At 42.7% G+C, this 20,839-nt stretch overlaps 1 protein-coding gene across 2 annotated transcripts; it reads right to left on the reverse strand.

Moving 5' to 3' along the window:
• Window positions 1–259: 259 nt before the first annotated feature.
• On the reverse strand, window positions 260–14,899 carry LOC119963284 (G-protein coupled receptor 26-like). 2 transcript variants are annotated; one of them, XM_038792143.1, is made up of 4 exons: window positions 14,583–14,899; window positions 13,519–14,234; window positions 12,218–12,331; window positions 260–1,197 (listed from the first exon to the last, which is right to left on the reverse strand). In XM_038792143.1, the coding sequence occupies exons 2-4, from the start codon at window positions 14,184–14,186 to the stop codon at window positions 963–965; spliced, it is 1,017 nt and encodes a 338-aa protein (XP_038648071.1). In that variant the 5' UTR covers window positions 14,187–14,234; window positions 14,583–14,899; the 3' UTR covers window positions 260–962. The 2 variants fall into 2 exon arrangements, with proteins under 2 accessions (XP_038648071.1, XP_038648070.1); XM_038792142.1 differs by having other exon boundaries at window positions 13,519–14,898.
• Between the last annotated feature and the right edge of the window lie 5,940 nt (window positions 14,900–20,839).

Below are 20,839 nucleotides of genomic sequence, written 5' to 3' on the forward strand. Positions count from 1 at the left end.
GCCACGTGGAGGCACAATTCCAATGGGGAGATTAACCAGCGGAGGGGTGGGCGGAGCACCAAGCTCGTCTCGATATGACCCATCCACCCTGGGCTCACACACACAGAACTCTTCAACCATTGTATGAAATGTACTTTAATAAAAAGTTCGATTTCGGGCAGTTAACTGTAATCTTTTGTCGCAATTCGATTGAAAAAGCAATGTTATTTCATCCAACCCCGCACTCGCGCTGAAATAAAATTGCTCCGGACGCAGCAAGTGGTGTCATGAAACTTTTATTGTTGCTCCACTAATCTGTGGCGAAGCTCACTCACATCGAATGTAAACACCGTGAACAAGTTGAGGATTCATCTCACGGCGGTCTCCGCCGCCCTGAAATCTAGTCTAGGACCAAGGACTTTGAGCGCACACTTGTCGACACCGAGAAACTAAAATGTTTTGATGGAGTTGCCTCGATCTCTAATTGTGTTCCCTTTTTCTTTGTAGCTGTTTTGAATAGGGTCGTGAATGCGTTGATTTCGTTCTTTCTATTTTTTTTGGCACAGGACTTATCGCTAATGAACAACATCTTAACTCTTCAATAAGTGTGTTCGTTGTGCAGCTTGCTCTATCGAAAGCCTGAACGAAGTTTCAATGATACAGTGCAAACAGATAGTCTCAGATGACAACTCCTTCCCCATATATATATATATATATAAATACTCAAGCTTGATAATAGTAATTTGCACAAAACTGCGAAAATACAAATATTTACGGAAAAAAGACGGAAACTCGGACCATAATACATTCTTTCAATAAAATATGTAACATCATAAAAAGACGTTTTGCCTTTGGCTTTTTATAGTTTTCTTCATAACACTGGAATGATCAAAAAGTGCAACGTAGTCTCACCACGGGCTTCCGACTGGCAGAACTTTTGATTTACAGTTGGTGAAATTAAGGAATCACTTCTGGACGGCCCCTCAGATTCTCTGCAGGCAGTAATCGTTCTCCGTGTCCAAGGAGCTGTTGTGTCCAGAGGAAGGATACAAATCCTTCTTCAGCATCCGGTTCACTATGTTGACCAGGACTTTCTTGTACTGTTGACGCAGCAGCGAGTAGACGAAAGGATCTGAAGCAGCTTTGGAGTAGGCGAGGCACTTACTGAGAACTCCCCAGTAGTAGTTCACAGTCACAAAGGGAAGCAGCTCAATCAACCTGTGAATGAGGAGAGGAGGGGAGGGGGAAGGAAGGGGGGGGGGGGGTGGGGGCAGAAAACCAGACGGGCTTCGTTAATGATGTAATGATGTTTTAAAAGCCTGCAGTTTACATGCAATCAAATCGCCAGCGGGGACGCCATCCTCTTTCCCATGAGATCATTGATAGGCCCTTGGGTCCTGTTGATCTATACCAGGATGTGTTCTCTCACCCCAGCTTCCTCCCAGCCTCCTCCCATCTACACATTTATCCTCATGCAGTCTTCCCAGATGGAAGGGCACTGTGATCTTTAATTGCCACACAAGAAAATCCCTCTTCCCAGTTATGGGATGCAATGGCATTAGCACCCTATGCTTTTGAAACACAGGAATGCATGAGGTAGGCACAGGAAGAATCCAACTCGAGTCTGCTCTGCTATTCAATATGATCATGGCTAATCTTGACCTTCAACTCCATTTTCCTGCCCCCTCCCCATATCCCTTAATACCCTGGGAGAGCAAAACATATCTAACCTATAAATGTGATGGAGAAACCAGAACCCTCCAGAGAATGACAAAGGTTCACAACCCTTTTTAGTGAAATTATTTCTCGTCATCTCAGTCCTGAACGATTGGCTCCTTATCCTGAGACTGTGCCCTGTGTTCTAGACTGCCCCAGCAGCAGCAGAAACAATCTCTCCGCCTTCCCTATCAAGCTCCTTCAGCATTTTGTAGGTTTCTCTGAGATCACTTCTCATTCTTCTAAACTCCAGGGAACTTACCCAGCCACTCAACATAGGACAACCCTCTTATCCCAGGGACTGATTTAGTGAATCTTCGCTGTCTCACCTCCACTGTGGATATATCCTTTCCTACACATGGAGGTCAAAACTGCACACAGTATTCCAGATGTGGCCGCACTGAGACCTTGTACAATTGTAGTAAGGCTTCTTATTTTTTACACATCAATCCCCTAGCATATAGGGCACCCTGCCATTTTCCTCCCTAACTGCTTGCTGTACCAGCATCCTAACTTGCTGCGTTCCTTGTACTCTCACCTCAGCTTCCTCCCAGCCTCCCAGACAGCAAAGTGTCAATGAAATAACATCCAGAGAGGTAAAACGTGCTTGCTATTTGAGCGATTGTAACCTGCAATTAAAATATTAACCTAGAAATGCGATTTGTATACTTGGTGGGACCGCCATCTTGGACTTACAATTCACATCGGTTCCACATCGGTTCCACATGTTCCATCTTGTGCATGACCCCACTCAGCATCGAAACAAAGTGCACATTATCGACAGCTAGAATCACATTATCAACAGCTAGAATGACATCACATGGTTCATTTACTAACAGCTCAGAGCTCGTGGAAAGTTATCACCTACGGCAGAAAGGGTTATTAAATGTCAATCCCCGCACATGGATTTCTGCCTGCTCTGTTCCCCACTCCATCTGCGCCAAGCTATCCTGCTGTTTGCCATTCGACTTTTTAGATTGAATCCACTCTCAACGCAGAATTGGCTTTTCACAGGGCGTCCTGTCATGCCATTCTTCAGCCCTAATTTTGCAAAACTGCTTGTTCTTCGGGGCAGCCTTTAAAATGCAACTCTTTTTAGGTCTTCAGCGATGATTGTGCACCTAAGAAACTCCGTGTTACTGGTCACGGGTTCTGTGGATTCTTGCATGGTTTATGCCTAATCGGAGAGCTGCAAATTCAACCACACACTTGGCAGTTGTTTCCGGGTGTGGAGTCAGTCCTTGGACTCGAGTTTGCAGATATTCCTTTTGCAGTCTCCATTTCTGGGCCTCCTCTTGCCTTCAGGTGTCCTCGAAGAATTGTGACCCTCCAATCAGGAGGTTCCTCCAAGTAAGTCTCTTCTGAGCAAACGTCTCCGAGGCATTGACGTCTATTTTGCATTTCGAGGTTGGCCTGCAGGGTGTCTTTGAAGCACTTCTTTTGTCTTCTAGTTCAAGGAGCCTTCCTTGAGCTGTGCAAAAAGATTTGCTTTCGGGACTCTGATATCCTAAGCACATGGTTGGCCCAGTGGAGTTGGTTTCCAATTATTATGGCCTTGATGCTGGTGCCCTTGGCTCCTTCAAGGATAATAATCATAATATAATAATAATCACGTACTGTCACAAGTAGGCTTCAATGAAGTTACTGTGAGAAGCCCCTCGTCGCCACTTCCGGCACTTGTTCGGGTATTGAACCCGCGCTGCTGGCCTTGTTCTGTATTACAAGCCAGCTGTTTAGCCGACTGTGCTAAACCATCCCCCATGTTGATGTTGATGACAGTACACCTGTTACCCCAGCCCAACAGAAAAACCCTACCAAAGAACATTTTCCTACCTGGGAAGCCAACTCTCATTTAAGGTGGACATTGATGCAGAGATCCAACATCATAGCCAATCCACGAACACCTCCCTCAGATGCTGAGGATGAAAGTCTTTTTTTTCTATAAATTTAGAGTACCCAATTATTTTTTTCCCAATTAAGGGGTAATTTAGCATGGCCAATCCACCTAAACTGCATATCTTTGGGTTGTGGGGGTGAAACTCACGCAGACATAGGAATAATGTGCAAACTACACATGGACAGTGACCCAGGGCCAGGATTCAAATCTGGGTCCTCAGTGCTAACTACTGCGCCACATGCCACCTGAGGATCAGAGTCTTTGATGACCGTGACATTCGTGCTGATACCAAGATCCTTGTGAAGTCATTCTCCACTCTTCTATTCAGCTCAGAAACTTGGACTACGTACAGACGTGTGGGTTTTTGTAGGGTTTTTCCGTTGAGCTGGGGGAACAGGTGTACTGTCATCAACATCAAGATCAACATCGGGACTGGTTTAGCACAATGGGATAAACAGCTGGCTTGTAATGCAGAACAAGGCCAGCAGTGCGGGTTCAATTCCCGTACCGGCCTTCCCGAACAGGCACGGGAATGTGGTGACTTGGGGCTTTTCACAGTAATTTTGTTGAAGCCTACTTGTGACAATACGCAATTATTATTATATTATTATCCTCCATGACCTCAAAGTCATGGAGAGGTACCATCAATGCTGTCTGAGATGGATTCTCTATATCAGCTGGGAAGGACAGGCATACTAACATCAGCATCTGTTTAGGTACAGGAGCTCAAATAGGTACCTTTTGAAAGTATTAAAATATTTAAACATATTTCATCTATAAGGAACTGAATAGAGTACACCAATGGAGAATACAAAGTAAAGTTTCAAAATTTGCTGATGGTACCAAACTTGAAGGTGTGTGGTAAACAGTAAGGATAGTACCACCCGACTGGATATAGGCAGGCTAGCAAAATGGACAACTAAGTAGAAGATGGAATTTGGAAGTGTGTGATGATGATTTTGGTAGAAGGGAGAGGCAATACAGATGAAACGGTGCAGTTCGAAAGAAAGTGCAGAGACAGAGGGACCTTGAGGGTTCATGTGCATAGATCATTGATGGTATAGGACACATTTCAAGATTAATTAGAAGAGCATATGAGATATTGAACTCAATAGAAGTATCGACAAGTGCAGGGAAGGTGTGCTGAACTTCTATAAATCTCTGTTCAATCCAAAACTGGAGTGTAAGGTCCAGTTCTGGTCACCATACTATTGGAAGGATGTGAGGGTCCTGGAGAGGACGCAGAGGAGATATGTTTGCTGGAGTGGTCCTGGGGTAAGGACTTTTAGTTACAAGGTTTGGTTGGAGAGGATGTGGTTTTTCTTGGAGAGAGGAGGTCTCTTCCAGGTGTACAAGATTATGGTAGGTTTAGATAAGATAGAGAAAGTAATACCGTTCCTTTAGTTGGTGCTACAAGGACTAAGGGAAAGAGATTTGAAGTTTCTGACAAGAGATGCAGGGGGTGTCGTGAGAAAGAGATATTTTGCACAGCAAATGGTAATGACCTGGAACTCATGGCCTACAGGGGGTGGGCAAAGCCGAGATACTATTGGTTTCTGAAGGAAATGGGGTTGGTGCTTTGAAAGAAATAAACTTGTAGGACTACTGGGATAGAGAGGGAATGGCCTGACTAGATTACAGGTAGCTGGCATGATGTTGATGGGCTGAGCAACCTTCTTTTGTGCTGTTATGACTTTATGACAATGAAACTGTTAATTGGTTCTGTATAGTTTTCGAACGCCATTTTCAGTGAGTTGAAATCAGGTTACTGGCAGTTGGTACACTGGGCACTTTTGCTAAAAATGTTAAATTTTTCATCTTAATTCATTTTAACTATACTAATAAATCTGCTGTGAGTTACCGCTTTTGAAATAAATATTACTTAATGCAAGAAAAAAACAATCATATTCTAAAACACCGATTGCCCGAGTTCATGGAAGATTTTACATTTGGTAATATGCAAATGAATTTGCGTGAAGCTTGAGCTGAAGTTAATTTAGCCAATTTGAGTGCAATTTGTGTCAGGATTGCCAATTTCATCCAAAGCGGAAACTGTGGGCTAGTCATTCGCTCTCAACAAATGTTGCCTGACTGCTGTGTGTGTCTTGCTTCATCTGTGTCTATTTTGTGTTAGCTGTATTAATCTCCTGTCACATTTTACCTTCTGAGAATTGCTGTCAGCCTGGCAAGACAAGGCCAGCAGTACCAAATGACAACAATATAAACTAATGAATACTTCACACATTTTTAATTGGATTTAACAGATTCCAAGGAATCAGCCGATGAATCTCAAATTAAGTGATGGTGAGGCTAGCAGCTTTCGGCCAACTCATTTTATAGAACTTTTCAACAACAAAAATAACTTCTTCAATGTAGTAAGATGCCCCAAGGCCTTATCTAACAAATTCTTGCCACTGAGTCACATCAGGAAATATTAGTCAGAAGAAAAAGACCCGCTCAAAATGATAGGTTTTAAGGATTGTCTGAAAAGAGGAGAGGGATGTGGAGACATGGAAAGGTTTAAGAAGGAACATTCAGAGTTTCCAGCCTTGTCAGATGAAAGCAGAGCCACCAATATTGTTGTGATTAAAATCAGAAACGGCAAGATGCTCAAATTGACAAACACAGACATCCCAGAAGGCTGAGGGTTGGAGCAGGTTACTGAGCTGCTAATGAACAAGACCGTGATGGGATTAGAAAGCAAGGATAAACATTTTAAAATCAAGACATTGCTTAACAGGGAAACCAATACAGCTCAGCAAGCACAGGGGTGATAAGTAAACATGACTTGGATGACCACATGTCTATGGAGAGTAGAATGTGGGAAGCCAGTCAGGAGAGCATTGGAATAATCAGAGTTAGAGGTTACAAAGGCATGGGTGGTAATTTCAGCAGCAAATGAGCTGATGCAAGGGCAGGGTTAAGGCAATGTTATGGAGGTGAAGATAGACTGCCTTAGTGATGGCATGATTATGTAGCCGGAAGCCATTCCAAGGTCAAAACAATGACAAAGATTCAGAATAGTCTGATTCAGCCTCAGAAAATTGCCAGGGGTAAAGGATGGAGTCAGTGGCAAGAGTAAAACATTTTTTGGTGGAGGCCAAAGATAATGGCCTTGGTCTTCCCAATATTTAGTTACAGGAAAGCTTCTCTGATACAATGGTGGATGTTAGACAAGCAGTCAGACAATTTAGAGACAGATAAGGGCCATTTAGCCCAATTGGCTTTTGCCTGTGTTTATTCTCCACATGGGCCTCTTTCCAACCCCCACCTTTGTTTAACCCTCTCAGATACCCTTCAATTCCTTTCTCCATTATGTGTTTTTCTACAGCTTTGCTATTTATCATAACTACTCACCATGGTGGATGTTCCACATTCCTACTTCTCTTTGGGTAAAGACATTTCTCTTGAATTCCCTATTAGATGTACTCAATATCTTTTATCCATGGCCTCTAGTCTTAGTCTCTGCCAAAAGTGGAAACATTTTCTCCATATCTATCCCATCAATCCATCTCATTATCTGACATACCTCCTTCAGATCACCCCTTAGAAAACAAGCCCCAGCCTGTTCAATATTTCCTGATACTTACAACTGACACTTACAACTGACACACATGTTCTCACATAGCATTGTGCTGATTTAATTCATAAACTGAGAAATTAGTTTAATTTTCATAGAATGCCAGCACAATTGAAATGTTTTTCATTAATCTCACTATCTTTTTCCAGACTTGGAAATAAAGTAATGAGATACTAAGAAGTAATTATAAAGTGAGCCTATTGCTCACAGCCTAGATTCTCCAGCTGTATTGAAACTTCAACAGTTCCGTCACTCCGCCAAGTGGCTGCATAGAAACAAAATCATCCTTCATCAGAACACACCAGAATTAATTCAACAAATGTTAACTTGATCAATTCAAACAAACCATTTTAGCACAAAGGAAGGTGGTTTTGGTTCTTGGATGTCAATCACTTCAGCTCCAGGACATCGCGGCAGGAGTTCATCAGCGTAATGTCCGAAACCCAACCATCTTCAGCTGCTTCATTATTGATATTCCCTCCATCTTCAGGTCAGAAGTGGGGATATTCGCTGATGATGGCACAATGTTCAGCACCATTTGCGACTCCTCAGATACCTAAGCAGTTCATGGCCATATGCAGTAAGACCCGGACAATATTCAGGCTTGGGATGATAAGTGTCAATAAGATTCACACCACACAAGTGCCAGGCAGTGACCATCTCTAGCAAGAAAGAATCTAACCATCTCTTCTTGACATTCAATGACATTACCATTGCTGAATCCCCTACTATCAACAAATTGGGGGTTACCATTGACCAAACATTGTGCTGGACCAGCTATATAAATACTGTGGCTACAAAAACAGTTCACAGGCTGTCAGTTTTGTGGAGAGTAACTCACCTCCTGACTCCCATAGCCTACCCTCCGTCTTCAAGGCACAAGTCAGGAGTGTAATAGAATACTCTTCACTTCCCTGGGTGAGTGCAGTTCCAACAACACTCAAGAAGCTCAACCCCATTGAGGACAAAACAGCCCGCTTGATTGTCATCCCATTCACCACAATAATCCACCCCATTCACCCCTTCCACCGTTGATATACAGTGGTAGCAGTATGTACCATTTACAAGATGCACTGCAGGAACTCACCAGAGCTCCTTAGACAGCAGCTTCCAAATCTGTGACCTCTGCCACCTAGAAGGACAGGTCAGCAGATGCATGGGAACATCACCTCCAGGAAGTTTCCAAACTATCCACTCACCATCCTGACTTGGAAATATATCGCCAATCCTTCACTGTCGCTTGGTCAAAATTCTGGAACTCCCTCCGTAACAGCAAAATGGATGTACCTATGCCATATGAACTCAAGAAGGCAGCTCACCACCAACCTCTCGGCCAAATGCAGGCAAATGGGATTAACTTAGATGGACTTTTTGGTTGGCATGGGCCAGTTTGGGCCGAAGGGCCTGTCTCTGTACCGTAGACTCTATGACTCTCAAGGGCAATTAGGGATCAGCAATAATTGCTCATTGAGCCAATTATGCCCACACCCCATGAATGAATATATATTAAAAATTCATATCAAAAGATATTAAGAAGATTGTTTAAAAAAAAAATTATTCCTTTCTCAGAGTTACAAAGCCAATGTGCAGAGTGGTCAGGGCCAGTCCTTTATAAATCTGATTGTTTGCTCCAAAAAATAATTCAAATTCAAGTTGAATCCAAAACATGGTCCACAAAGAGAGACATACTAGATCCAAGCTGACAAGAACAGGCATTACACCTGATCTCACACATGATCCAACACTTAATAATAATAATCTTTATTAGTGTTACAAGTAGGCTTACGTTAACACTGTAATGAAGTTGCTGTGAAAGCCCCTTAGTCGCCACACTCTGGCGCCTGTTCAGGTACACTGAGGGAGAATTCAGAATGTCCAATTCACCTACAAGCATGTCTCTCGGGACTTGTGGGAGGAAACCGGAGCATCTGGAGGAAACCCATGCAGACACAGGGAGAACGTGCAGACTCCGCACAGACAATGACCCAAGCTGGGAATTGAACCCAGGTTCCTGGAGCTGTGAAGTAGCACTTAATCTTAGCCAAAAGGCTGAGAAGCTATATTTTAATGGGAAAGGCAAATAACCTGCCACAATTCCATGTTCCTCAACAAATAAAAAATAATTATACTACAAATTCCATAATTTGAAGAGCATTGTTACTTTGTTGTATAAAGACAGCCTGTTACAATACAAATTGCATTCAAACAGCAATATTACCTTGAAAAATATCATTGCAACGATTACTATGGTGTGACTGTGAGAAAATAAATTCTGAGCCTTTTCAATTATTTTTGCCAGCAAGAGACAACCCCCCTGTAAACTTAAAAAATTGAATGTACGGAAATGTGAGCCTTTCAAAGCTTAGATTTAACATGGCCTGACAAAACCAAACAAAGTCAAACTTGGTTTCTGTTTTTATTTTGTGACCTGCACTCCCCTAATGCACAGATTTTAAAATAAGGACCTGATCATCCATTACTGTAACTTACCTCAGAACATGGCAATGAACAACTAGTTTAACTAGCTTGCTCTATTTTATAAAAGGAAATCACTGCAGATACTGGAATCTGAAACAAAAACAGAAAACGCTGGACAATCTCAGCAGGTCTGATAGCATCTGTGAACAGAGAACAGAGCTAACATTTCTAGTCTGGATAACTCTTTGTGGAAGCAACGTTCTCTCTCCACGGATTCTGTCAGATCTGCTGCGATTGTCCAACATATTCTGTTTTTGCTCTATTTTATGTTTCCACAGCACAGTGTTCGAATAACTATCTAAGTTACTGTTCTGGTGTGTCTGACTCAAAGATTATGTTCCCCAACTTGTGGAAATGCCGGCATTGGACTGGGGTGAGCACAGTAAGAAGTCTTACAACACCAAGTTAAAATCCCGTTTGTTTCCAATCGCTAGCTTTCGGAGCACAGCATTCACCTGAGGAAGGAGCTGTGCTCCGAAAGCTAGTGATTCAAAACAAACCTGTTGGACTTTAACCTGGTGTTGTAAGACTTCTTACTGTGTTCCCTAACTTGATTGGTCAAATATCGAGAGAAGAAGCTGAGATAAGTGCTGAGTATGTTCTTATCAGCGTCCTGGACAACCTGTTGAATGGAGAATGTAACACTGATCTCAAGTTGCTGGGCTGTTCCATCATTGCTCCACGTTGTGAAAACAATATGGTTCTGAAGCCTTGTCGGTATGCTTGTGAGGCACTGAAAAGAGACTGTCAGCATTCATTTGAACTGATTCAAATGGCATGGCCATATTTCATGGACTGCAATCGTTTTTCGTCAGTGAAGAGGAGGGTTGTTATGACCAAACAGGAAATTACAGAGGTAGGTAGCTAACTTTGTTTGAGACTGGACATCACACTGTGAAACCTAGTCTGTATATTTTCAGTAAGAAGCTATAATTAACTGAAAGTGTTCTTCCTATCATTCCGAAAGAGATTCTGTTCTCAACACAACACTTTGCAAAGTTGATTCAGATGCAAACAGATAAAACTTCCATTACCCAAAGAGTCAATGGTAACTGCCCTGTAGTGTTGGACCCTGCATCAGGATAATTGTCATCTAACCTGGTACTGACAGAATCGCATTGGATGTCCAGTTTATATACTGCTCATTTTTACATTTTAGTGAAGATTGGATTAGGTTAAAATAAACTCAATGGAGAGAAAGAATCCATATTTAATCCCCCTCTTCCTGATTTAGCTGATTTCCGGTGGGGGGGGGGGGGGGGAGGGGGTGCTGTAGGAAGCAGTCTCCGAACCATTAGGTTAGAGAGAGGAACCGAAATAACCAGCATTCCTGGTCTGATCGTTAATACAGTGAGTCAAGCTGCAAGCATCTTTGTGTGGATGTTAGTCAAGGACAGGCTCGCGTTTGTTTGTGATACCCCGCATACCGTCCAGTCTAACACCCAGCAGTTTGCACTGATCCTCCGCATGTTATTGTAAATGTGTGTGTGTGACAAGTGATTAACGCCGTGCTCACACATCCATTTCGCATGAGTTGAAGCTTTTTGTTCTCTTGGGCGGACTGATGGATCAAACTGAACCGCGATTGACATAATCTGTTCCGAATGTTTTCTGGTCGGCTCCTACTTTCTGAGAGATAACGCATGAGGCAAAAGTTTTGTGGTCCATGTTGCTATTGGCAGGGGCGCGTAAAAGGCAGGCAGAATCGATGCGTGCTATCATTATCGGGTGTGGAAGGGACCACATTGCACATTCATTGATTGGCACCTTGCAAATCATTCCCCAAAGCATGTATCACTCCGGGATGCAGCTTGCTGTTTTGCAATGAATTTAGCTGAATTGGCATTTATGCATTTCACTATTTGCATGCTTGACAAGAAGGTAGATACTATTAACTAAATAATCACATGGTGGTCACATTGCCAGTCGGTAAAAGACGGAATATGTCATGTAAACCTATTTGGATCACATGGCACAGTTTACAGATGTTCCTTGCTGAAATGTTAATGGGATAGTGGTGGATTGCATTTAAGGCGTTCAAATAATTGCTCGGTCTGGTCCTTGGGTGCCATAGTGCGGTATTTACTTTGGAGTGGAGTTTCAGTATTATTGACACATCTTCAGGACGTGCAATTTCAGACACAAGGGGACAACCGTCACGCGTTGACGGCGCACTTCTGCACACTTGAATGAAGTTTCTTGTAACTTTCACAGGCGGGTTGTTTATTTAACATATCAGAATAAGCAATGGATTATTTGCGGGGGGACGGGGGGGGGGGGGGACGATCATTCACGTTAATTTGGACATGATATACTGGTTTGGACGTGTGCGCCAATGGCGGAATACCGTCCCGGGATTGCACAACCGCTGTGGCGAATTCTGGTGCTTAGATTATTTCATTGTGCGTTAACACTCCCCCCCCCCCCCCCCCCCCCCCCGCCCCACCTTTCCCGAACACATACGTTTTTCTGATACGTCTTAATCAAATGGAATTATTTCTCGTTCTTAATCAGAAAATCTCATTTGTTTGGCAAACTAACGACATCTGAAGTGCATTTTTTTTTACCTGGTTATAATATATGGAGCAAAACAGACAATAAACGACCCTATAAAAATGCTGATCTTCTTGGTTGCACGTTGTCGTCTACTTTTTTGCTCCGCGAGGCAACGCTGTTTCACACTGAAAGGAGAAGAAAAGCAGCGCTTAGTTTCACACTGTGCCGAGGTATACCTTATGCAGGGCCCTCCCCGGGGCTCTCACCACCATAAAAACAATCACTTGAGTAAACATCGCGTTTTACTTCGTCTTGCTCGTTTGAACAAAGAAAAATATCCAGTCAGTGGGACGGGATGCAATAAAAGCCCCCCCAGAAATTTTAATCAAACGGTTTCCCTGCCTTAATTCGACATGACGGTTTCCAATGTGTTTTACGTTTCACGTTTGGAACAAGGTGACTGTTGGTCGGTGTGACAACTCGGCGAACAATCCGGGGAACATTCCAAATGTGTCCGGACGCAAAAAGAAGCAACATCGTTTGTAAAACCAAATTGCTTTCGATTCCCCAACATCCCCTCCACAATCTGGGGTGGGGAGGGGGTGGAGGGGGAGACGCAATTTATCACAGAAGTACGACATCAAATACGGTCAAAGGAAACAAAGGTACCAATCTACTAAGATTCGTTATGACACTCTGTGCACACACATATAAATTAAATAGCAATCATATAAAATTGGGGTCGAAATCCGCAAACGTTGAATGTTAATTTTCTGTTCGGAAAGGATAAGAGAAGAACTTCATCGCCTCGGACACGCTGCCTGAATGGTTGGTAGAAGCAGATGCGATAGTAACTAGGGGACTTGATATATTCCTGTAAAAAAACAAGAAACATTGTGGGCTATAGAGAAAGCGCGGGAGAGCTGGCTAATTGGATAGCTCTTTCAATTAACCGACACAGGGACGATGGGCCGAATGGCCTCCTACTAAAGGAGACAACACAGGAATGGACCGAATCGCCACCTACTATGGAGCAAAGGTGCCAGCACAGAAAGAATGGGCCGAATGGCTCCGCTTTCTGAGGCGTAAATGGGCCAGCACTGGGTGAACGGACCGAAAGGCCTCATTTTAGAAAAGTTTACATAATCCTTTAACCTTATTTGCTAACAAGACACTCGACAGAAGGGGATTGTTGTATAGGAGCTCGAAGCTCCCTTGGAACACAGAGGTGTTTGTGTTCACGTCAAATAAAACACGTTTAGTTCACTTGAATTGCATTTTACTGGTCTTCAATAGTTACGGTGCCCATATCATAGAAATCCGGTTGCAACAGACTTTCAAAAAAAAAGTTTGAGAAGTCAGCCGGCATTACCTGGGGTGGATATCCACCAGTAAAACCAAAGTCTGCATGGTGATAATGTCTATTCTTCTGCAATGAAAGCGTGCAACCTTCAGAACCTTCAGATATGTAAAGCACAATATTACGAGGGAAAGCATGAAGCTGGTGGCGTGAAAGACAATGGTGAACACTGTAAACTGTCTCCTCTCCACTTCCTCCGGCAGATGCATCGTGCACGATGCGTAGATGTTATTGAAACCGACCCAGGTGAAGAAAAGTGCCACCACCGGGAAAGTGAGAGAGTGGACCCAAGTGTAGCTCATCATAAGCACGGCGTCCTTGTACCTCATCTTGCTGGCATAGCTCAAGGGGAAAACCACGGCAATCCACTTGTCTATGCTTAACGCTGCCATGCTCAGCATAGTGTTCGTGGTGAGAAATGTTTCCAAAAACCCAACTGTTTGACAGATGCAGTCGCCAAATGGCTGCTGTTTTTTGACAATCCCCAGCAATGTCGCTGGCATATTCAAAACGGTGAGGAGCAGATTGCAGAAAGACAAGTTAACTATAAATATGCCCGGCACTTGCTTGCGGATGTCGGAGCTGTAGATGAAGCATATCAACACCAGCAAGTTAGACAACAAGGAGACGATCAGCACCACAACGATGAACAGCACCAGAAGAACTTCTGCCAAGTCCATTTCTCAAAGGGTCGCCTTAGAGCAACAGGTCAAAACCCATCTTTTAATCTGGAGAGAGAAAAAAAACAATGGGTACATCAGCACCGCCACGAATAACCTTTCCCGAAGCTCGTTGTCTCTCCTCGCGCTCAACAGATGCCCAAGGAAGCGGAGCTGTCCGAAGCCCCGGAGCCGCTTGGAGGAGGGAGTCGTGAAGAGTTGAGAATTTGGAAATGTTGCTGGAATAAAGTGGCGTTAACCTCAGTGCCTGCACTATTCATCTGTGCAGCCGGCTCCCAGTAACAAGGACTTCAGCACCGCCCAGCTCTCCTGCTCAAGCTTTAACCTCCCATCCACAGCCCTCCACTGAGCCAACTACAGTGTTGCTCTCTCCCAGAAATAGACAGCGGTTGTCACCTTCCCATCACCAGCTCCGTCTAACAACACCGCTCGAGTCATGCGCATAGGGACCCTCGGTATCAAACTGAACAGCATTGCAGTGAGGCAGAGACACACAGCGAGAGAGCGAGAGCTCCTTGTCTTCTTCCAAAGTGGAATGGGGATTCTCCTGAAGACTGCTCGCCAAGTCAGGGTGGCGCCTTGTGCCCTGTCTCCTCATTGGAGTTGTCTTATTTCCATGCCAGCCGTGACGTTCTGCAGTCTTACCAGCGCCACTCAAGCACAAGTTGACGGCGATATCTTTCAACCAGCAGTGTTAACTCTTTGAGCAAGCACAGGGGGCAAGCGCGCTAACAAGGGGGAGTTCTGGCGGAGGGTGTGCTTTCGCTCGTTCAGTTCAAACAAAAAAAGTAAAAGAAACCATTGAATGGCAACCGAGCATTAAGAAACAATAAGTTCGCAATGCCCACCTGTCTCTGTTGCCTTGCATGAGCTGGTGGTGGGGGGTGGGGGGGGGGGGGGGGAGCGAGGGAATGAATGTTATGCTGCCGAGTCATTGTAAACTGTTGACATTCTCGCAACTGTATACCGAAATGTGTGGTGTCACCTCATTGACTGTAATCTGCATGCTGCATTAAAACACTGCAAATTAAATCTGCTTCAGTGATAGGAAGCCATACATCTAACTACAGCCAGGAACATATACCTTTTTTGGATTGCAGCCCTCTTACTCATTATCAATTTGATTTGAATACAACAGCACTGTGAGGGTAAGGGAGTAATCGCCTTACTAAGGACGGTGCACTAGTGGATTATTCTGAAATGCACAGGAAGGTCATGCTAGAATGATTGGCTGCAACAGATGATGTAAAAGTCTGAAGGAACCCTTTTATTGGGGCCATTGACCTTTTCCTGTTGTCAAGGTATTTGCATTGTGGTGCACATTTCCAAATATATTGATTGCCTGGAGGCAATATTTTCAGTTTCATAACTCCGCCAGTAATTCCGACACAATTGAGCGTGTTGTGATTAACATGCATGGAAAACATAATGCCTATTAAGTTAAATGTTGAAGCAAACGTGATTCAATTCAGCTGTAATTGAGAAAAAAAACACAAGAGCCTGCAAAGTTAATTAACATTGTAATATCTGCAGATATTATTAAAAATAACAATTTTCGGTTTTCATTTTAATTATTGGTGTGTTGGACTGATGTTCATGTGATTGATATCTCCACTGTTACAGGGGCAGTTTCCAAATTAACTTCATTTATAAAGGGCATTATGTAGCGTTTTCAAAATAGATCACATTCTTTGAGAAGATAAGTGAGCAATACATACATCTGAAGTCATTATACTTAATTCAGCAAAGTCATTTTGCATTTTTCTGAAGCTCTTCATTTCTTATTTTATAGTTGATCATGATTAATTGATTTCTTATTGAAAGAAAAACGATCACTTATTTTTTCTATGTCTGTCAGTCTGTCAGTCTATCTATTTATATCTAACTATCTCTGTCTCTAGACAACTTGCATTTATATTGAACAGCCAAATTATCTAAGATGCTTCATAGGAGTATTAGCAAACAGAATGCCACACCAATCCATATAAGGAACTAATAGATGACCTGAAGATTGTCCAAACAGGTAGGTTTTAACGAATGACAGAAAGTAGGAGCGGTGGAGAGGCTTAGGGTTGGAATTGCAGAGCTGAGAGTCCAGGCAAGTGAAGGCATTACTGCCAGTGGTGAAATAATTAAAATCAAGGATGCATGGGAGGAGAAAATTGGAGGAGTGCAGAGATCTCAGCTGACTGTAGGGCTGGAAGAGTTTACAGAGGGATTTGAAAACAAGGATGAGAATTAAAAAAATGAGACTTACCTTCATGGGAGCCAAGATGGTTAGTACAGGGGTGATGAATGAACTGGACATGATGCAAATTAGGCTATCCATTTAGTTACCTTCACACTTATGTAATTTAAGTTTAAGATCCGTGATTGTGATTGGAATATGTTGTTTTCAAACTTAATTGTACTATGATGATTATTTCCCAGTAGATATTTTATTATGAGATAACTAATTAACCCTGCCTCATTACATCGTCTAAATTGTATTATCCCTAGTTGGTTCCACAGTATATTGCTCCACTACTCCATTAAACTGTCACAATAACATTTTACAAACTCGCCTTTCAGAACACCTTTGGAAATTTGATTGGTCCAGTCTATATTATAATGGGCAGGGTTCAGAAAACTCCAAAATATATCATGGAGTCACCTGATCTACAACTGCTTATTTATTTTGGTTACGATGAGCACAAGGGCCTGCATTTCAGGGGTTATTCAGCAGAGGCCTTCAGCACTTTTAATCAAAAACAAGCTTTATTCTACAAATTTTGTTAACATTTTATAAACACACACAGTGAGAATTTTTATCAACTACAACCATAAATACCCCACACAGCTATAGTAATCTATGTATAACTCTTAATAAATTCCCCCTTAACTGTTCCAATTTAACAACAAGATCCTATAAACCAGTACCCCCTTTTCAAAAGTTGTGGCCCAGCACACAGCACTGAAGACGTGGTATGGATGCTCTTGTTTCCTTTCCAAAACAGCAGGTTTGAATTCCTTCCAGAAATCAATTACTTATTTTAGTTATCAAGTAGTCTGGAAACTGTTTTTAAAATGAAGATAGAGACACTCCAAGATACTTCTCTTTCTGAATAGAGCAGTGGAAATGAAAGCAAAATCTCAGAGCCACAAACACACCCCAAACCAAAGCCAAAGTAAAACTCCCAGAGCCACAGTCACACAATGACATCACTGAAGCCATGTGATAAGACAAAACATTTCTTAAAGGGACACTCACATGACAGTATGAAGATTAAACTCCACCACAACTAATACATAGACTTTGTTGAAAACTCCAATAATGTATTGTTAATGCTTTGTCTAATGGTGCAGCTACTGTTGGGGGCCATAAATGACTCCAGCAGAATTTTCTGACTCTTACGTTTCTTAATTTCCATGCTTACTGATGCTACTTCCTATTTTTCTGAGCCAAGATCCTTTTTCACTAATGTCCGTTATGTCATCTGTTATTATCAGGGCTACCCCTTCTCATTTCCATCTGTCTGTCTTTTTGAAATGTTATGTACTTCGGAATAGTTATTTCATAACATTGCTCAGCTTGTAATCATGACTACGTAATGGTTAACAGATCCAAATCATTTATCTCTATTTGCACTCCTAATTAATCCAACTTATTGTGGATGTTCCATGCATTCAGATAATGAGACTTAAATGTTAATTTTTTTACTACTATTTCCGACATGGATCTTATTCTCTGGTGCACTATTACTTTAAAACTCCCTTCCCCTTCTTTCCCACAATTAGTCTTTACCCACATTGATATATTTTCCTATTGTCTCAACATTTATCTTTGGATTTCCAAATTGCCTTCATCTAAACCCACTTCCCCTTTGTTAGTTTATAGCTATTTTCTGGAATCATAGAATTTACAGTGCAGAAGGAGGTCATTTGGCTCACCGAGTCTGCACCAGCCCTAGGAAAGTGCACCCTACCTAAGCCCACACCTCCACCCTATCCCCACAACTCCACACTGTCCCCGTAACCGCACCTAACCTTTTTTGGACACTAAGGGCAATTTAGCAAAGCCAATCCACCTAACTTGCACATCTTTGGACTGTGGAAGGAAACCAGAGCACCCGGAGGGGATCCACGCAGACACGGGGAGAACGTGCAGACTCTGCACAGGCAGTGACCCAAGCCGGGAATCAAACCTGGGACCCTGGAGCAGTGAAGCAACCGTACTAACCATTGTGCTACCGTGCTTCCTTAAAGGCACTCTGATGTTTCCAGACTCTGTTCCTTCCTACCACACACTGGTTACCATTATCCATATCACTATCCTGCACTATTGCTTTGCCTTTTCTGTTTAACTTTCCAAATCTCTCACAGGAACCATCTCCCACCCCCGTCCAACTGTTTTTCTTTGAACCTCCCTCCCTACAGCTCGAATTAAATGACTCATCCAGCAACTGGTCCCAGTAAAGTTCAATTGAAGATTGTCCCAATAGTACTGTTCCATCTTTTTCTTGCACTGGTGCCAGTGCCCCATGAATTGAAGCCCATTTCTCCCACACCAATCTTTGAGCTATGCGTTCAACTCTGCTTTTATTTACCTATGCCAATTTGCTCATGACCCAGGTAATAACCCAAAGATTATTACTTTTGTTGTTCTGCTTTTTAATTTAGTTTCTAGTTGCTCATTCTTCCTCAGAACAACCTTCATCTTAGTTCTACCTATGTCATTGGTAAATATGTGCACCACAATAACTGGATCCTCCTCCTTCCATTCCAAGTTCTTTTCCAGCCCTGAGGAAATATGTTCTTAACTCTGGCAATGGGCTGCCAGCACGTCCTTCAGTACCCACGTTATTGGCTGCAGTGAGCTGTATCTATCTACTAGCTACACTGCCCCCTATTACAACTACATTTGTTTTTACTCCCCCTATTTGAATGGCTCTCTGCACCAGGGTGTCATAGTCAGTTTGCTAATTCACCCCAAAGCCATATCTGTTATTAATACAAGCTGCAAGAACCTGTTGGAACATTTTTAGGGGCTGAGGTTACTCCATTTCTACCCTCTGGGACCCATACCTACCTCACACACAGTATTAAGATATTTCTGTTTAAACCCTGTTTATTTCCAGTTCTCCACTTTCTTTCATTTTTACTATTACAATTTTGATCCATGGAAGATGAATGTACCTGTGATTTTAACGCAGCCTCAATGTTTAAGGCAAAATAGCTTTCACATGGCCTGCGCCTTTACATTCAAGCAGAGGATTGCAGCAACAGTAAACATCAGTGCTATGAGAGGGAGATATTAGGAAATTGGTTCTTGCAATGGGGTCGAAGATGTAGCAGGCAATTAAACAGACTGAAGAATAAACTGCTAGCATGGAGTCAGAGGGATATTCCCACATCTGGCCTGAGTTACATTGTCCCATTCAGACTTATACTCGTTAGTGGAATACACAGGATGCCCCTGTTCAGCAAGGATGAGTCACTCGAGATCCATTGTCCTTCGGGGCACACCTGTTTAGCCAGCTATTAGCCCATTACAGAGTTTAATGGTCTCTTAGCCCGTCAATGGGAGGTTAGTTGCATATCAATAGCATGGCTCTGTTCCTTTGTGTAAATGGGAGAGGGAAATCAAACAGCCAAGATATCGCTGATGAAATGAAATGAAAATTGCTTAGTGTCATGAGTAGGCTTCAATGAAGTTACTGTGAAAAGCCCCTAGTCGCCACATTCCAGTGCCTGTTCGGGGAGGCTGGTACGGGAATTGAACCGTGCTGTTGGTCTGCCTTTGTCTGCTTTAAAAGCCAGCGATTTAGCCCAGTGTGCTAAACCAGCCTCTTGATGGGCTCAAGTCTGGGAACCCTAGGAGAGAACCTTTGTTTGAGAGGCTAGGCAGAGCTCAAAGAGGGAGAGAAAGAATTCTGTTCTGAACAGGTGAAGAGCAGGATTTGAAAAACTACTGAGAGACGTCATGAAAAAATGTCCCAGAGAAATGTTTTTGAAAAAGTTTCTAAAGGAACTTGGCTAACAGCAGAAAATTGCTTCAAAAATACAAGTCATCTTTGCCTTCCTGTGTAAGTGGAAAGAAAATTGTATGTTCATTTGAAGTGATGTTTAACGGACCTCGTGTGTTAAGGTTAAGAAACTACCTGTGATCTGTAATTGTTAGGGCTGAAGTTTATCAGTTTAAATACTGTATTTCTTTTGTTTTAATAAAGTTTGCTTATAAAGTAACCAGGCCCTATTTCTTATGATAACACTCCTGGACCAAAATCGATCTTTGCATACCTCCTTACAAATTTAGAAATGTTATGGTTCTGGTCCAATCTCTTCGCCACTGTTGAGAGTTGACGAGGTGGCTATAATATTAGTGAATACTCAGTTTGACTGACTTGGCTGGTGGGCAATGAACTAGCTCTAAATGCTGGGCTTTGCTGGTAACCAGTGTTGATTGGCTATGGTCCTACTGGCATATTTTATAGAGCCACAAGACTGATTGTGTCATTCCAATTTTGGTTCTGAAGCCTGGATGGAGGAATTCCAACTCTCTCTCTCTTTCTCTTTCAAATATCTGATGAATTCTCTCGAGAAACCACATTGATACTGTGAAGGAAGTGCACTGAAAGGACACGTTATCTGAAGCAAGGACTCTTCTCTTTTCA

Source organism: Scyliorhinus canicula, chromosome 3, assembly GCF_902713615.1.
Source record: "Scyliorhinus canicula chromosome 3, sScyCan1.1, whole genome shotgun sequence".
NCBI classification, from domain to species: Eukaryota; Metazoa; Chordata; class Chondrichthyes; order Carcharhiniformes; family Scyliorhinidae; genus Scyliorhinus; species Scyliorhinus canicula.

Bases quoted from the DNA above. Each gene is read 5' to 3' on its own strand.
- LOC119963284 (XM_038792143.1), bottom strand. From the start codon at position 14,186: ATGGACTTGGCAGAAGTTCTTCTGGTGCTGTTCATCGTTGTGGTGCTG. The intron at 12,332-13,518 runs GTAATGCCGGCT...TTCTCCTTTCAG, and splicing joins CTGGTGGATATCCACCCCAG to TGTGAAACAGCGTTGCCTCG. The intron at 1,198-12,217 runs GTAAAAAAAAAT...CCTCATTCACAG, and splicing joins GCTCCATATATTATAACCAG to GTTGATTGAGCTGCTTCCCT.